The 18,426-nt window shown below is 38.1% G+C and overlaps 1 protein-coding gene across 1 annotated transcript in view; it reads left to right on the forward strand.

Moving 5' to 3' along the window:
* Positions 1-18,426, forward strand: part of P3H2 (prolyl 3-hydroxylase 2) — a 152,029-nt gene that overhangs the window by 113,474 nt on the left and 20,129 nt on the right. The window contains exons 2-8 of the mRNA XM_046658491.1: positions 3,850-4,002; positions 4,923-5,112; positions 10,356-10,487; positions 11,906-12,048; positions 12,361-12,450; positions 14,094-14,134; positions 15,455-15,546. Of these exons, the coding sequence (XP_046514447.1) occupies positions 3,850-4,002; positions 4,923-5,112; positions 10,356-10,487; positions 11,906-12,048; positions 12,361-12,450; positions 14,094-14,134; positions 15,455-15,546 (841 nt within the window). The remainder of the gene's footprint in view (positions 1-3,849; positions 4,003-4,922; positions 5,113-10,355; positions 10,488-11,905; positions 12,049-12,360; positions 12,451-14,093; positions 14,135-15,454; positions 15,547-18,426) is intronic.

Below are 18,426 nucleotides of genomic sequence, written 5' to 3' on the forward strand. Positions count from 1 at the left end.
ATAGGAGGAAATTATGCTAGAAAGACAGGGCAGGGGCCAAATCCTGGAGGTTCTTGAATGTCATGGCACGTAGCTTCTGGAACCTCTTTTGTGGTCAGTGGTTAGCTACTGAAGGTTTTTAAGTAGTCAATGTGTACTTTTGAAGTACTCCTTTGTTGCTAGTATGGAGAACCATTTGTGAACCAGAAGAGTCTGATTCACTCCCCAGTGGACAGAGTAACTTCTGAATGTCAGCAGGGTGTTGATTTAATCAGTGTTCGTTTCTTTTTCCATGCAGCATGACTGCCACATACGTCGTGCTTCTGGGCTGGCAGGAGAAAATGCTGGCCTTGGTTCTTCACAGCCTGAGATGAAATGACCCAATGCTTCTTGAAGGCATTTCTTCCCACTATTTCTCATATCTCAGGGGAGCAGTGGGGATCCCTTAAAAGTTTGATACTGTCTTCTTGTCAAATCATTCCCCTTTCCTCAGTTGTTCTTTATGTTGCAATTTATTTTTCTAATGGGTAGAGTTACCTTCACGTTACAGTTACTCTCTCCTATGGTTTGTTATATTTTGGTCTTGAAGTCCAGTTTGGAGCCTTTAAATGCAGCTTGCTTTTTGTTCGCTTCAATGGAGTAATCGGTAGATGGTTCCTTAGCTGAAAACCAGTACTTACAAGTCCTCGTAGTAATCTCCATCCAACAACATGGCGTTGGATGCAGCACTTGTGTTCAGCTGGACTTTTCCTCCCACTTCAGATCTGTGTATCTCGTTTCTAAAATGGAGTACAAAGATATCAAATTTTCAGTTAAAATAATGGCCAGTTTTATAGACACTGGCAGCCAATTCCAGTTTCCTCAAGTGGTGCGTAATAATTTGAAAGCCATGACCAGTTCATGAATAAGTTTCACGGTTTAACCTTAAGTCTTGGAATCGTCTTTGTATTTATATCAGTGAAGGTAGTGTTATTTTCAATACTGGGCTATAAATGGGGAAAGCACCAAATAAACAAAAAACCAACGTGCGTAGTGTTCACCAACTGGTTGTGCCGGCAGGTGATTTTGGCGTGTCCGGCAGGTGGTTCTGGCGAGTCGAGCAGGTGCTTCCGGCATGCTCGGCAGTTGCTTCTGGACTCTCCAGCACGTGGTTGTGGCACCTCTGAGTGGTCAAATTTAAGAAAAGGAACCGGTTTATCACCATTGGCTGACAGTTTTTAAGAGCTACTGAATCCACATGCATCGGTGATTTTAGTATTGGAAGCTCTCAGTGTGAATGATGACTTCAGAGCGGTTGTTGTTAAACTTACATCCTTTTAGTATATTACACCTTATGAAGCACACTCATGTTTAATATACTTTTGATTTGTATGGCAAACATTTACAGGTTAGAAAATTTTTTCTCTCTTAGACATATCATAGACATCATCTATATGTAAAGTAGGTGGAAAACAAAAAGATAAGTCAGTCATATGGTCCCTCTCCTCAGAGAGCTCTACTAGGCAAAACAAATGTACTCAGGTAGCTGCATATGGCTGAGTGTGATACATTCCAGTAGAGGAAGAGGGATCAGGTAATATTGCAGTTCTTGACCATAGCTAAAGGGTTGAGAAAGGATCTCTTAGAGAAGGAAGGATTTAAGTTTAGGCTTATAGGATATGTCAGATTTCAATAAGAAAAATCCAAGGGACAAAGGATCTCTAGGTCAGTGGGACAGCCCGAGCGACACAAGAAGGCAGAAAAGTAAAAAACATAAATATTTATTTATGTTCCATCAACCTTAATGGCAGGTGCTATAGAACCAGAGTATGTCAGTGCTGATCTGTTTTGTTCATAACTTACAGTTTGACTCTTAACTGGAGGCAGTTTCCACCAACCACAGGTACCTTACTATGTCCTCATAAATTATGTGTCGGGCCGGCCCAGTGGTGCAGTGGTTAAGTCTACATGTTCCGCTTCTTGGAGGCCCGGGTTCACCACTTCACATCCCGGGTGTGGACATGGCACCGCATGGCGCACTATGCTGTGGTAGGCATCCCATGTATAAAATAGAGGAAGATGGGCACGGATGTTAGCTCAGGGCCAGCCTTCCTCAGCAGAAAGAGGTGGATTGGCAGTAGTTAGCTCAGGGCTAATCTTCCTCAAAAAAAAAAAAAAATTATGTGTCCATGGGAGTTACAGACTGTACCCATCATTAATGAGAGCATATTTACATTCTTGAAACTGATAGGTCATTTATAAATTGTGTTCTATTGTTTATCTTTTTTAGAGTTTTAGTGATTTCTGAAGCACATTCAAATATATTACACGATTAAATCCTTCCAAAATTCTGTGTAGTAGATGGTGGCATGGGGATTTTGTGAGCATTTTTTCCTAGAGGAGAACTGAGGCACATATGTCTAAATGATTTCTTTGAGGTTGAGTTGATCAATAAGTACAGACACACACCAAATTTGGAACCTATTCTTTTTCCTCTATACCTAAACACTTGTCACTACGTAGATGTCTATACAGTTCATATTTATGTGTGTTGGTATGTGAGAAATTGAGAAAGTTTAAATTAAGAAAGAAACCCGGTCCAAAATTAGTGACTTTGACAGCCAAAATAATTCTGGGAGCACAAAGTTGAGAAGAAAGATAAAAGTGACAGAGAAAGCTGATTTCAGGCAAGACTTGATGGAAGGAAGGCCAGTAGTTGAGTATGCAAATTAAAGGGAAAAAGGGAAGGTTTTACTATAATTAGACAAAGTTAAGGGTGTCAGGTCTTGAAGTAGGACAGTTTATGTTTTCTGTGATGAGGGCTAAGATTCCTTATCTATCATAAGATGGCAGTGACTGAGGACTTGGGAACCCACTGCTTCTTTCTATTTCTTACTAATACTTGAGAAGCCAGGCTGTCAAAAGCAGACTCAGTTGAATCTCTTATACCGTCCCATGGTTTTTTATTTACTTGTTCAATAATAATGAGTTTTCATTTCTTCATACTTCAAAATAGATCAAACATAATTTTACCATGAAAAAGACTACTAATGTGAATATTCATTTTTCTGAGATAGGGCAAATAGATCTGTCTGTAAACATTCTCCATGACTAAAGCCTAGGGCAAAATGTCTTAAACTGGATAAATTTAATTCCATTTTATTAAAAAATGCATCATTGTGTGTTATATGGAGAGCAGTATATAAAATGGTTTAGGTGCAGATTTATGTTGTCTATGTAGTGATTATTAAGAATTCTTCCTTTTGTATTAATGAAAATCAAAGTTGTAAGTTTGGAATCAAATACCTCAATCAGGGGAGGGTGGTAGACCATTTTATGTGCTGTCTATAGCATCTTTTATGCATTGGAATAATTTGCTTCTTTTAACTTTGTATCCTTCACATTCTAAAGGCTAATAAAAAATTTTCTGGAGTGGGAGGTACATACAGTCACATCCTTTGGAAAATCATAGGTTTGTTTATCCTTTCATTGTCCAGGTTAAAGGCCGAAGGAACAAAATGAAGAGAAGAGAAAATAAAAGACAAAAATGTTCAGAATGTGAATTAGAGGTGGCACAGCGTTGAAAGGTTTTATTTTGATTAATCATAAAACAAACAGAAGCATATAGATTGAATTTCCCAGAAAACACAGATGGCTTAGGAAAGAGGGGGAAGAGAATAAACTTGGAACAAAATACACTTATCCGTTTTCACCAAAGCCAAAATGTCTGCATATCATTTTAGGATCACTTTCTATTAAACTCCTCCTCCAAGTTTGGAAGTTGAGTTGAGTGCATGTGAACTGGGACACTTTCAATCTCTGAGACCTTCGACTAATACTGAGCCTATTTTAGAAATATTGCCTTCAGTTGGTCCTTTTTTTTCTCCATAGCTTAACCAGCTGGAAAAGGCGGTGGAAGCAGCCCACACGTTTTTCATGGCCAACCCTGAGCACATGGAAATGCAGCAGAACATTGAGAATTACAGAACGATGGCCGGCGTTGAAGCGCTCCATTTGGTCGATAGAGAAGCCAAACCACACCTGGTGAGCTCTAGGAATCCTTGCCCCAACCAGAAGGAGCTAAGTACTCCTAGGTCTCATTTGACTCAAAGCAGATTCCTATGAATGGATATCTCAAATTGATTCCCGATTTCCAATAGAATAGCACTTTTATACTTTCTGAGTTCTTAGATAAAATCTTGTAATTATCGGAGTTGAAAAAATTGAAATTGAAAGAAAATGAAAATTAACTTAGAAAATCAGTATGATATGGTGAAAAGTAGAACATGCTGTAACCATGATGCTTCAGCCCACCCCTACACTTTAATTTTACACATAAGAGTTGAAACTGATGTGAATTGCTCAGGGTCACACTGGATTCCCAGCTCCCAGCCCAGTGGTTGGTTTTTCCACTATACCTATACTTTTCAAATTCTTGTTTTTGAAGCTACATAATTATTTATTTAAATGAAGTCTTACTTGAAATCACAATATGTTGGCAGGGCTTCTTTTTCAATTGGAGATGTCACCATTCTCAATGTATGGCCTCCAAGATGATTGAAGAAAAGGATAAGAAAGGAAGATTTTAGAGGGAAGCCTTTTTTTTTAATTGGGCCAGGACGGGAAATGGATGTCATGTCCACTTGCATCACTCTTTCTGCCCTTTAATGCATGGCCCTACCTACAATTCAGAGGGGTTTGAAAAAACAGTCTTGAGTACTCAGGAAGAAAATGAAATTGATTGGTGCCACAGCAGCCAGCTTGCTAAGTACGTACTTCCCCTCTACAATCAGGTGAAGCCAGGGAAGTTATACTTGTTCTCCCAGGGCAATCCTTCTTTATCCTTCCACAGCACAAGAGTCTAATACACCACCTACCTGAATGAGCCTGCTTCTGCCAAATCCTGCTGTTCAGGTGCCCCTGGGGTGCTCTTTGATAAAAACACCTTTTTTGTTTCTTTGCAGGAGAGTTACAGTGCAGGAGTTAAACATTATGAGGCTGATGACTTTGAGCTAGCTATCAAGTGCTTTGAACAAGCTTTAAGAGAATATTTCAGCGAAGATATGGAGTGCAGGGCCCTGTGTGGGGGGCCTCAGAGATTTGAAGAGTACGAGTATTTAGGGTATAAAGCTGGTCTCTATGAAGCCATTGCAGGTAAAGGTTATTTTTTCCCTTTGTTTATTTCCTGATTATAGAAATACAGCATGTGATCTGTAAAAATATTCCAACAATACAGAAGTATATATGGTAAAAAGTGAAAGATTGTTGTATGTCTATTTCATCCTAGCCCCTGTATATAAATTTACCTAGTTTAAATTTTGGTAAGTATACTCCCAAACTTTTTCAGATGCATATGTAAATATTTATATATTTATTTATAATTATTTTATTTTTGATAAAAAGACAATGCTATAAATACTGATTTTCAGCATTTTTTTTTAATTTTATGCTTAACAATATATTGTGGATTTCTTCTCATGTAAGTACATGTAGATCCAGCTTATTATATCTAATGGAAACATTATATGGGGAAAGCATACTTTATTTGACCAGTTCTTTACTGCTGAATATTAAGGAAGTTGAGATTTTTTATTATCATAAAAAATGTAGTAGTGGATATTTTTGTATAGACTTCTTTAATTACTTAAAAGAGAGTTTTATTATATATGGGAATTTAATATATTACAAAGTGGCATTTAAAATAGTAGATAATGTGTATTGTACATTAATTGGGTAGATTGGCTAGTTAACTATGGTGGGAAAAGAGTTCTCTGCTGCATATGAAAAACTACACAAAAATAAATTCTATTTATATTAATAAGTGTAAAAAATAAAACTGTTAGAAGAAAACGCAAGAGAATATTTGTATAATTGTAAGAGAGGAAAAGCTCTTAGAATGACAAAAGACAAGAAATATGAAGAGAAAGACTTTACGTGAGATTTGTAAATACAAAAGATACAATAAATCAAGCTTATTTAAAATAAGTGGAAAATTTGCAAAATATTTACAAGCAAACACTTATCTTTAATATTTGACAGAGCCTATAAATTATTATTAGTAGTAATTTATATCTTGTTTATTGCTAGTAATAAGAAGAAGAATCACTTATGTAGCAATTACGACATACAAAGCATCTTACATATTTATATCTTTTTGTGTGTGTGAGGAAGATTGGCCCTGAGCTAACATTTGTTGGCCAGTCTTCCTCTAGTTTGTATTTGGGACACTGCCACAGCATGGCCTGATGAGCAATGTGTAAGTCCAGGCCCAGGATCCAAACTCGCAAACCCCAGGCCACTAAAGAGGAGCACATGAACTTGATCACTATGCCACCAGGCTGGCCCCTATTTATATCTCTTTAATCCTCTAAACAACTCCTTGTAGGCTGTAAAGCCCATGCTTTTAAGGTCTACACAATTGAAAAATGGGCAAAGGGGAATTTATGCAGTGATAAATATTTAACAAATACTTGTTGAGTGCATGTTGTGTTCCAGGTTATAAGTATATGAAAAACAGTGTTCAACTTCACATATACTCATAGAAATACAAATTAATGAAGTCAATTTGCCCTCCCCAACTTCCAGTGTTTTTTGTCTCCATGAAAAGCATCACTCACCTCGTAGCTCAAACCAGATCCCAAGAAGTTAACTTTCTTTTTTCTTTTTTGAGGAAGATCAGCCCTGAGCTAACATCTGCTGCTAATCCTCCTCTTTTTGCTGAGGAAGACTGACCCTAAGCTAACATCCGTGCCCATCTTCCTCTGCTTTATATGTGGGATGCCTACCACAGCAAGGCTTGCCGAGCGGCGCCACGTCTGCACCTGAGATCTGAACCAGCGAACGCAGGGCCGCCAAAGCAGAATGTGTGCACTTAACCGCTGCACCACCAGGCCAGCCCCAAGAAGTTAACTTTCAATCCAACATTGCCCTCAGTTCCTACTCCCCTCTGACTGGTTACCACACTTTGATGGCTGCCACCTCTGAATAGCACTTAAGATTTCCTGGTTCTCTCCACTCCTTTTGCTCCCACCCTGGTTCAAAGCAACAGTATAGTTGAACTAAACTGTTGTGACAGCCTCCTTGCTGGTCCTCATGTCCCGATCAGGTTTTACTCTGTAGGCAGAAAGAACAGTCTTCTAAAAAAATGAAAATCTGCTCACAGCCATGCTGAAAGCCCCCAGTGGCTTCCACTGCACTTCGAATAAAACGCAGCACCCCTAACAAGGACTTTCATGACGGTGCACTTGTGTATGTTTTTATCCTCCCTCTTTTTCTGTCTCTTTGATCCATTCCTACTACTCTTCTTTTAATTCCTTGGATATGCCATGCTCATTTCCACTTACAGACCTTGAAAATGTTGTTTTCCTCTAACTTGGCTAATGCCCTGTCTTGTTAAGGGCTTAATCCTCAGTGCCTAAGTATAGTGGCTGGTCAATAGTAGGTGCTTAGTAAATATTTGTTAAATGAATGAGTTGAGGGAATGAACGCAGGAAGGAGATGACACATCCATCAATCACATTGCAGAGATTAAAAGTGTCAATAGTCCATGTTTGTGAAAATGTAGGTCATAAATTGTTACTGTCTTTTAGGTGGACAATTAGGGAATAGCTATCCAAATTTAGGCTAGGAGGTAGACCAAAAGTCAGTTTGTCAAATGACCTATTTGCCACACACTCAGTTACCTAAAATCAACTCACTTCACCTAAAATAAATGCAAGTATCTGAATTATTGAGGATTTTTTCCCCAAAGATCTTGTTTTGCCAAGCCTCCACGAGAGCCATTTGCCTGCATTTTTGTGAGCACTGCTCATTTGAATGTCAGTTTTATGTGTGTTTCCCATTTCAATTGCTGAGTATCTCTTTAATCTTTTATTTTGAGACTCGGCAGTGTTTTCCTTTATTAGAGTTGACTAACCTGTGGTTTTGCAAGCTGCGTACCCTGCCTCCACCCCCACATTCGCCTTTACACCTGCCTCTACCAAGGCCAGTAAACAACTTTGGCAAGTGTCCGAGATCTATCTGGTTGAGAAAAACTGACTGACAGATTCACACAGATTAACATTCAGTGACTTGCTCGAGGTCACCACAGCATGTTGGTTGCTGGAAAAGAACAGAGGTCTTCTAATTCAGGCTCTTAATACTTAACACAGCTACCACTATCATTTCCCCCACTTCCAATAAAGAAAAGTGATTAAAAAAATCATAATCCCTCAAGTTCAACTAAATATTATATATTACAGAAATATGGTAAGTCTCCTTGGGAATTTGAAGCATATCTAATTTGTTACGAGAAGAAAATTTTAAAAAGTATTCTTACACAAGTGTCTTGGATCTCAAACTTATTAGAACATATTAATTGTACAGTAACATTTGATATGAAATGGAGGCAGGGAATAAAACTATGAAAAAGTGATATCATAACTCCATGTAAATTCTTGTATGGTTCAATACTGTCCTAAATTAGGAGTAATAGTGGCTTTTAAAATACAGAATGTATTTGGAAAGCCAGAATACTGGAATTTCAGACTTAGAAGAACATTAAAAATTGCAGAAAAACACAAGTGGCTTCTGAATGCAGTTATTTATCACTAGCCATGGTTGTTGAAGTCCTAAATGATATCATTTTGTCACTCTTATTTTGCCGTTATTTATATCTTGCTTTGAAAAGTACTTTCATTTAGATTTGGGGTTCTTATGGGGTGTGTTTCCCTCCTTTCCTTTTGCTTGTCATTTGGAATTAGGAGGAGTGTGCATTAGAAGGTAAGGAGGAATGCAAATGGTCAGCTGACTAGGAGAAAACAGTTGAGGCTTGTTTGTTGTTTTCTTAAGAAATAAAACAGCTGGCCATTTATTTCCAACATGCTAATCAAATAAACAGAACTCATTCTTCCCCTTACGTCCTCCAACTGCAGTTAACAGCCAACGGACAGCAGAGATTCTATTAGCTGTGCTATATAGGATTGAGTTAGACAGGTTATGCGATAACTGGCACATTTTCTTATACACAGGAACAAGTTTTCCTTCCTGTTGTGTTTTGGAGTCTCTCTTCAATATCATGGAGATAACAAGCCAAACTCTGCCTAATACAGAGCCTTTTTTTTTTTTTTCGGTGAGGAAGATTTACTCTGAGCTAGCATCTCTTGCAAATCTTCCTCTTTTTGCTTGATGAAGATTAGCCCTAAGCTAACATCTGTGCCAGTCTCCCTCTATTTTGTATGTGGGTCGCCACCACAGCATGACTTGAGGAGTGGTGTAGGTCTGTGCCTGGGATCCAAACCTGTAAACTTGGGCTGCCAAAGCAGAGCACTCCAGACTTAACCACTGCACCATGGGACCAGCCCCCAGAGAACTTTTTGAAGGGAGGAAGTTGTGGTAAATTAAACTGTATAATCTTGAAGTCAGATGGATTTATCGTCATTCCCAGAGAACCTGCTTTACACAAGCATGAATGAACTCTTCTCTTTGTGGAAAAGACTACCTCCATCTTCATTGTAAAACTCAAACTTGGGGGTTGGCCCCGTGGCTGAATGGTTAAAATTCCATGTGCTCTGCTTCAGCAGCCCAGGTTCGCCGGTTTGGATCCCAGGCGTGGACATACTCCACTCATCAGCCACGCTGTGTAGGCATTCCACATAAGAGCTAAAGAGTGAGAAGTGAGAGTGCAAGTGAGAAGAGTGGGAACAAAGAGGACAGACAGAAAGATGTAAAGTATTTATTCAAATTCTTTAACTTTCATTCTTCTCCTGTTTTACCAGTCCTGCAATATTAGGATTTACAATGTCCGGGTGATGCACTCATTTGTAACTGGGTGGAAAAGGTTCCTGATCAGTAGATGTAAAGGAATATTGTTTTTATTGCTCCCTTAGGAAATGTTACTTGAAACTGTTAACAAGGAAAAAGAGCCTTCTTGCTTTGCTTCTCTGCACGAACTCCCCACCTACCTGGCAGTTCCTTTCTCTCAACCGGTCGTTAGCATAACCAGATATGAACTCCGAGCCAGACTCCAGGACACTTTAGGCCATCTAAAGTATCCACAGAGAACCCCGAAGTTGTTAAATAAGAAAGTCGTCTATTCAGCTGGCATGGGTGGGGTGAGATGTCACTTTCAGGAGAGGTGGAACAAAGGATACACAGAAGGGAAGAGTGCAGTACGGGGAAAAGACCAGGAGCCAGAAGATTTGGCATCTACTGTTCATTACTCTAGGGATCACTGATTAGGGGCCTTGGCAAGTCACTTCCTGCCTTTGTGAAAAAGTCTTCTGGTCCTGAAGTGAGGATTATGACACTGATCGCAGACTGTGGTGTGGTGAGGAATGTCTTGTGTAACCATGGCTCTGACTTGTAGTCTGCACGTTCAGCAGACTGGGGGGACCCACTGCTCGGCTCTTGTCTTCCAGATCACTACATGCAGGTGCTGGTTTGTCAGCATGAATGCGTGAGGGAACTTGCCACCCGCCCTGGCCGCCTCTCACCGATTGAGAACTTTCTTCCCCTGCATTATGACTACCTACAGTTTGCCTACTATCGAGGTAAAGCGTGGATCATCCGTGAAGCCGGTCGGGAGAAGGGAGTGTTTCTCAACATCACAGACATCACATGTTTGTGATTTCCTCCTCTGTGTGCCTCAGTTTACCATTGAATCAATGGGGATTTATGCATTTTCTGTCTCATCTCATGTCACTGCAGCTCAGGAAAAAAAGAGCAGAACTGAAACTATAAGTGGGCAAATGCTGTGATAATGTCCTGAAACTTACACTAGACTGACGTTTTATATGATTTTTAAATTTAATTTTTTCAACTTAATATTAACAGGTAATATATTTACACGTTCAAAGACCAAATGTCACAAAAGCCTCCCTCTCTTCCTTTTCCCCACAACCCAATTTCATTCTCCACCACCCACAGTTTCTTATTTATCCTTCTGAAATTTTATATAGAAACAACACACATGCATACCCTGACTTATTTCCGCCTCTCATACACAGAAGATGACATGTTATCAACACTATTCTCTATATTGTTTTATTAATAACACATCAGTTTTTTTTTTACTGGGTCAGACTATGAAATTGCCATTTGTTTAGGTCAGAAATGGTCAAATTTTGATAATTTTATATGGTTCAACCTAATTGTATCAGTACACAGAGCTCTTTCTCACTCATTTTTCTTATATCTGCCTGTCGTTGTACTATAATTTATTTCGTATGTCTGCTTACTGATTGGGCATTGCATTGTTTTATAATCTTTTGCTCTTACAATCAATGATCAAATGAATAACATTTTATGTATGTCATTTCACATCTGCACATGAATATCTACAGGATAAATTTCTAGAAGTACAATTGCTGCGTCAAATGGTTTATTCATTTGTAATTTTGATAGATGTTGCCACATTTTCCTCCATATGGAGTACATTTTTTATTGCTCATCAACAGAATATATTATCAAATTTATTCCCTAATCCATTAGATGGAAACTGTTGTCTCAATATAGTTTTAGTTTCCATTTATCTCATTGAGAAAGAGAGAGATCGAGCATCTTTTCTTATGTTTAAAAGCAGTTAATAGAATTTGGATTGCTGAAATTGGTCTTAGACATCATGTTGTCAAATGCAGTACAGAAACCAGAATTAAATCCCAAAATTCTGTTCTGTTTACCTGTATTAAATAATGTAAATTGTCAAGAAACAAACAAAAGTGGAAACTTTTGATAATTTATCAAAAACAACTAGCACCATAGCAGACCAAAGGATAGTACCTTTAAAATACCTGAAATGGTGTCCTTCCTTTTATCTGCAGCTATCTCTGCTTACTCTACTCAGCGCCATCCCATCTTCCTTCTTGTTGATGTTTACTGCTGACCTCTCATAGACATGTTGAAATATCTCTTAGAAATCCTTTAGGCTGACCTAGACGGACTCTAATCCTGCAACTCCTCGGTCTTTCAGTTGGTGAATATGTGAAAGCCTTGGAGTGTGCCAAGGCCTATCTTCTCCTCCATCCAGATGATGAGGATGTCCTAGTCAATGTGGATTACTATGAGAGTCTGTTGGATGACAGCGTTGACCCAGCGTCCATTGAGGCCAGGGAGGTGAGACCAATGTCCTGAGAAGAAACTGCATTCTGCTAGGTCCTCTGAGGAGAGTTGGTGCAAATGCAACACTTCTCTTAAAGTTATCTAACAATTTAGTAAAGGTTCTAGAATTCAGTTCTTTCCAACTTTAATTATTAATGCCAGAAGCACATTTTTGTGAAATTCTGTTGAGATGGAGACATTTTTTGGAGCTCTGAATTGTTTTGAACTCGTTTGTTGCTGTCTAATGAAAAATATTTCTACTTGAACATTGATCATATCTCTTAACTGTTATTTAAATATAAATTTTCTCTCCTTTTTTTTCTGTAGGATTTGGCAATGTTTGTGAAGCGTCATAAACTGGAATCGGAACTAATAAAATCAGCTGCAGAGGGTCTGGGATTTTCATACACTGAGCCGGTAAGAGCAAAGAGGAAAGAGGAAATGTTTTTTTAAAAGAACTATTCAGTGGAATTCTTTTTAAGATTTTATTCTCCAGCCCCATTTGTGAAGATTCTAATCTCCTGCCTTGGGCTACCAAAAACCGGGCAAGGGGGAACATGTTTACTCTATAGATGTGTTGAACTTCAAAAGACTTTTATAGATTTCCTTATCACGGAGGTCCAAAGTCAAAAGCAAATATATTTGGATAGAAGAGAAGTATTTTATACATGATGTATTTGCCTCAGGATTGTTTTACTTCCTAGATTCTGGATGCAACATTTTCTATTTTCTCTGAAACATTTTAAACATTAGAAAGACTTCAAAAAGAACAAAATCAAATCAATCACAATTGTACTACTCCTCACGCTGACTTTTCTCCAGTTGTCCATGTTGCCTTTTAATCAGTCTTCATGTGAAGACATACCTTTTGCAGAACTAGTACCATGATATAGATAGATTTCTGTTCTGATATCATAAGCAATTTCTATATTTTTACAGCTTTTAAAAATTATTTTTAGCTATATCTATAGAGTTGATGCTCAATAAATAAATTAGCTCTTCTTCTGCTGAACATTTATTTCTGATTTTTTTTTATCATACTTAATGCATTAAGCATTTTTCTCTCTATTGAACTATATCCTTAAAAGAAATTTCTAGGAGTGGGATTACTCTGCCATCAAAGGATATGAGAAGCTTTAAAGTTCTTAAAATTGCTTTTTTAAGCGAGTTTTCTGACACATTTACTGCTCCTAGCAAATGCAGAAGAGTACAGTTTATCACAAACATCTCAGCACTGAGAAATAACATTTTTAAATCATTAATGTTATTCATATATTATTTACAAAATGATACATCATTGTTGTTTTAATCTGTATTCCTTTGATGACCAGCAAAAATTAACTTTTCACATATGATTATTATTGTTTTCCCTCTCATCTGAATTATCTGGACATGAGTTTTGTTCATTTGTCTGTTGGTTACTATATAAGTTCTTTATGTGACATACATGTCATATGTTTATAAAAAGCACTATTTGTAAAATAGCACATTTGTAACATTTTTCATTTCTGTCTTAGTTATATCTTTTATCAGTATATTTTAAAAATTAGGATAATTTTAATATGCTATTTGTAATGTAACATTTCTAATATGTTTGTATTCAGTCCTACTTACTATTTTTTAAAATTGAGTTATCCCAAGAGACCCCAGAGAAAATCGCTTATTCACCTTATGATCCTGTGCAGAGGATTAACCAAGCTATACTTTTTTGTTTGTTTTATTCAAAAAAAGTAAAGGCATTGGACTGAATGCTCTTTTAAGTGTCTTCCTGCCACCAAATTCTAAATCACTTTCTTGGAGAAAAGGATAGATACCCAGGCTAATGCTATGCTGTTTATTTCTATCCATTTGTGCATCATTTTGTCTTTGCCAAAGTTGCATCAACCTTAGCCTTCCTTTTTATTAAATTTTTTAAAATAAAAACTATGTTGTATCTTGATATAATATGCAAGTTTTCTAATATTTTGAGTCTTTTGAATGTTTTAAGTGTATATTTTATTTTAGTTCTGTAAATAGTGTTTTAGTGACAAAACTACTGAGTTTTTTAAAATTTTAAACAGAATTATTGGATCCGATATGGAGGACGGCAGGACGAGAATCGGTGAGTCCTCCATTCAGAACACAAACTGTTTATTTTTGATGAGAAGAGTTAGTTAGAGTCAGATCTATTATGAGGAACCTAACTCTATGAGATATGCAAACAAATATAATTAAAAGAGTTCCAAACTAGGAATTAGGAGCTCTGCATTTTGGTCCCAACTCTTCCCGTCACGTATGTGTGACCTTGAGTAATTTATCTTCCCCTCTGGATCTCAAGTCTTTCTTCAAATTAAGGGGTTGGATCAGGTGATCTCTGAGGGCTAAACATTCTGTGATTCTAAATCAGAGAAAATTGGATGCTGTTTTTGATTTATTAATAGAATAAAACTATGTAATTTTCTTGTTCATGCTGAATTCCCTTACTGCATTTATTTGAAAGCAAGAAGCTCAGAAGGTTTTATTGCAAGCTAAAATATGAAGTGTCATAAATTCGATCAAAAATGAAGAGAATTCATTTTTTTGAATGAAAGAAGTCAAAAGTCAATTTATATGTTATGAGCAGTTCAGGAATCATAGAATGTTGGAGTTACGTGTTTGAGATCGCATAGTCTAGACTGTCCATTTTCAAATGCAGAAACTGAGGCCCTGACAAGGCAAAGGATCCTCTTAGAGTCTCACCATGAGGGACTGGCAGATCCAGATTTTCTTATTCAGCATCTTGTTGTCTTTGGTTAGACTTCAAGGACTCAACCTCTGGGTGCCTAAAATGATTGCAAGAGATTCAAGAGTGTATATGCACATTTGGATTTGTTCAATCTGTATATATTGAAAGGACTTCATGCTATCATTTCTGTCTTTGCAAAGTTTGACACAAACCTGTGTCTTCTTTCTTGGAATAGTCGAGAACCACTGCACTAGGGCACCATTTATTTCAATTCAACTGTTGTTCAGTGATGTACTCTATGTTCAAGATTATAGTACAACACTCTGTGCGTTATAAAAGTGGACATAATCATTTATAATTTTTCACTGATTTATTTATCATTTTTTCCTTACCAATTTATCATTGTTTCCATAATCATTTATCATTTTTTCCTTCTCTGTTGGGACTGAAAGTCTAATCTCAAAGAGGTTAGGTTAATTAACTGTAGTAAAGTTTGCTAAGAAGATTTAGGGAAGTGAACTAGAGCATACTCACTGAGGAAATAGAGAAGAACCTCATGAAGGCAGTGACATTTCATTTGATCTTGAAAGATAGGTGGACTTGCATACAACAAAACTATATAGTATGGAGTCATAGACTACGTGGGTAATATATCCTTTGCCTTTGAACATCTTTATTCATTGAGAAATTGCTATTTCAACTTTTTTGAATGAGCAGAATCCCTTCAGGAGTGAATGTAGAGGGGGCAGAAGTCCATGGATTGTCAATGGGGAAAAAATCACCCAAGATAGACCGAGACCTAAGAGAGGGTAAGTACCTGTGCACTTTTACTGTTAGAAGGATGGGGAGGAGAGGGTGGGACTTGACCTGGGCTTATCCAGATCAAAGCAGAACCCACTTTCTCTGGAAAATGAAAAATGAGACTAAGCTACTACGTTCATAAAATTCTGAAAGCAAGGCTCGAAAACAAGAATATCTCAGATTTGTATTTCATTACCTTTGGTTTCCCACCAAAGTGCTTCCAATTCACCCTCTCATCTATTTCCCATAGGAAGCCTGGGAGCTAGGCAGGGGCTGGACGATTATAGCCATCCTCAGTTGAGTGGCTGAGGCTTGGAGAGGTTACGTGGCTTACTTCTGTCACATAGTAAATGAGTGAGGGCTAGATAGTGTGGAATCGACTGTATATCAGAGGAACTTGAAGGGACAGGTCACATGAGATATTAGATTAGTTAACCTAAGGTGTTTGAGGCACATATATCTGAGCAGGGCTTTTAGAGATAAGTCGAATTTAAGTTGAATTGACAGAGGCGTGAAGGGAGCCATTCTAGTGGACAAAACAAATGGAACAAAGGCACAGAGATGGAGAGAGCAGAACATTAGATGCCTCCTTACGTAAGATCAAAGCTAGTGGAGACATACGTGTAGCGTTGCCAACAGTAGATTTTAAATAGAGCCAGCCATTGTTATAATAATAAATTATTAGCAGTAGTAGTACTAATAGCAATAGTAGTCTTTGACAATTATTATTATTTCTGTGTTTTATATTTTTTCAAGCAAATTTATGCACAATTCATGTTAAAACTGACAGAATCTCATGTGAGATGTGTCCCTATTTCACAGGCAAGAAAACTGAGGCTCGCAGAGATTTACTGACTTGTCCAAAGTCTCATAGCTTATAATAGGTTGAGCAGGCGTTTGAATCCAGGCTTTTGAATCTGAGTCCCATTTTCTCTTCTTCACCTCATGACGGAGTATAGAAGTGTCTAGATACCCAAAATGTATCCCCTATTGATTAAATAATTGCAAGACAAGAAGAGGTTTTCAAAAACCTGCATTGAGAAGAAGTACAGGACTCCTTTCCGCAACAAGGGAGCTCGTCAGCACATTCCTCTAGCTGATGTGAAAACTTCTGGCTCTCTACAGCTCTCGCGTTTCCCAGCCCTTTCCTTGCTTAGCTTCCAAGTCCATTTGAGGCAGTAAACAGGATAATAGGCTTATCTAATCTGACCTAGACCCTCAGTTTGTAGCCACAAAGCCCAAGCTGTTTTATAAGTGCCAGAGAGCTTCATGGTCAGCGAGAGTTCATGTTGCTTTTTAAGCCAAGAAATCACCCAGGAAGTACATGCCAATAAGCCAGCACTTTGCTGTAAAGGTTCGGGAAACTCTAGGAGAGTTGCCAAATTTCAAAGCATACTTTTTTTTCTGGCTACCAGGGAATCTGATGTCCAGCAACTGATTTGGAAGGCTAATGGGAAGGATAGAACAGAAGACCACACGGGATGGAGAAAGATCATGATTGGCTGGGTTACCAAATTTTATCAATTCTGCAGAATTTGCTTAGTTGAATGGGCTAATGAATCTTAGAATGTTTTCTGGGAACGCGCTGGAAAACCTTCTCTACAGTCACTAGAGATCTAAATAGGGTCTAAATTAAGAATAGCGTTAGACAGAGGCAAAGTTCTCAACCAGAAAACACTTTCATATCTTGGTCTGGATGAAAGCAGATGTCAGGGATGCAAGAAAGGATGCATGCTTCACTGAGTAGAATATATTTCAGCTTTTCTTATCTTTCACAAGGCGATTGTCATCTACTCTGGTTACCTAACAGTATTTAGTAGTATTGATATTGGGTGGCTCCCAAGCATTAAGATGGGAGTGACCTGGGGCCACATCCCAGGATGACTCCAGTCCATGGGACATGCATGTCAACTTACTAAAAAATCTGTCACTTTTCCATTCTCCTTTCAACCCCCAGTTTTCCAAAGGTCCTGCTCAATAATAATCCCAGAGTCAGTGAGGGTATGGTAGAAATAATTTTGAACTTGGAATCAGAGGCCTAGTTTGCAGGGTTATCTTAGTCTGATTTACTCTTCAGTGATGGATAACTAGAGACTCTATCTCTCTGGGCCTGATGATCCTCATCTGTAAAAGAAGGATAACAACTTTTCGGAGAGGATGAATGTGCAGTCTTTTGTAAACTGTAAAGGGCCGTGCTCATATAAGGGCTTGTGAGTCTGCACCCCCTTGTCCTGACTTGTATGACATTGTGATCTATATGGTAAAATGATTCTTCTCGCCATGAGCCACAGACAGTGAGCACAAAGGAGTATTTTCCTAGATGATCCCTCTTTATTGCATCTGGGAAGTTAGAACCAGGCACATATTTTATGAATGAGAGAAGAATTAAGTTGTTTAACTAAATCTCCTTGGGCTGTGGTTAAAAGTTGGCTGAAGCTATCAAATCAGGCCCCAGGAACCACAACTTATTGGAATACAGTTTTATTTTTATTTTAATGTTTTCTCTGTCTGGTGTGCTACTAGTCATTTGCAAGCTGGTAGACTTGCGTTTTTGAATGGCAGGGTTTATTTTTCCCCTTTTTGGTTAGTGAGTGGGTAGTTGGTTATTTTTGTTAAATGTATGTGTGAGAAACCTCTGTATAAAACTCTTTGCTTAGTGGTGATTGTGTTAGCTACATGAAAGGCAGATTTCTACGACAGATTCTGCCTGTACCTGTTAGAGTTTAGATGTTTAAGACCCCATGTTGCATGCTGTCCCTTCACCTGATCTTTGTGTGTTACTTGTGGTATGGCTGGGGGAATTGTCAATATCCCAGTAGCCCTCTTTTAAATGTACCCCATTGGGGCTGGCCCCGTGGCCGAGTGGTTAAGTTCGCGCCATCTGCTGC

The sequence above is a fragment of the Equus quagga genome, chromosome 4 (genome assembly GCF_021613505.1).
Source record: "Equus quagga isolate Etosha38 chromosome 4, UCLA_HA_Equagga_1.0, whole genome shotgun sequence".
Classification (NCBI taxonomy): domain Eukaryota; kingdom Metazoa; phylum Chordata; class Mammalia; order Perissodactyla; family Equidae; genus Equus; species Equus quagga.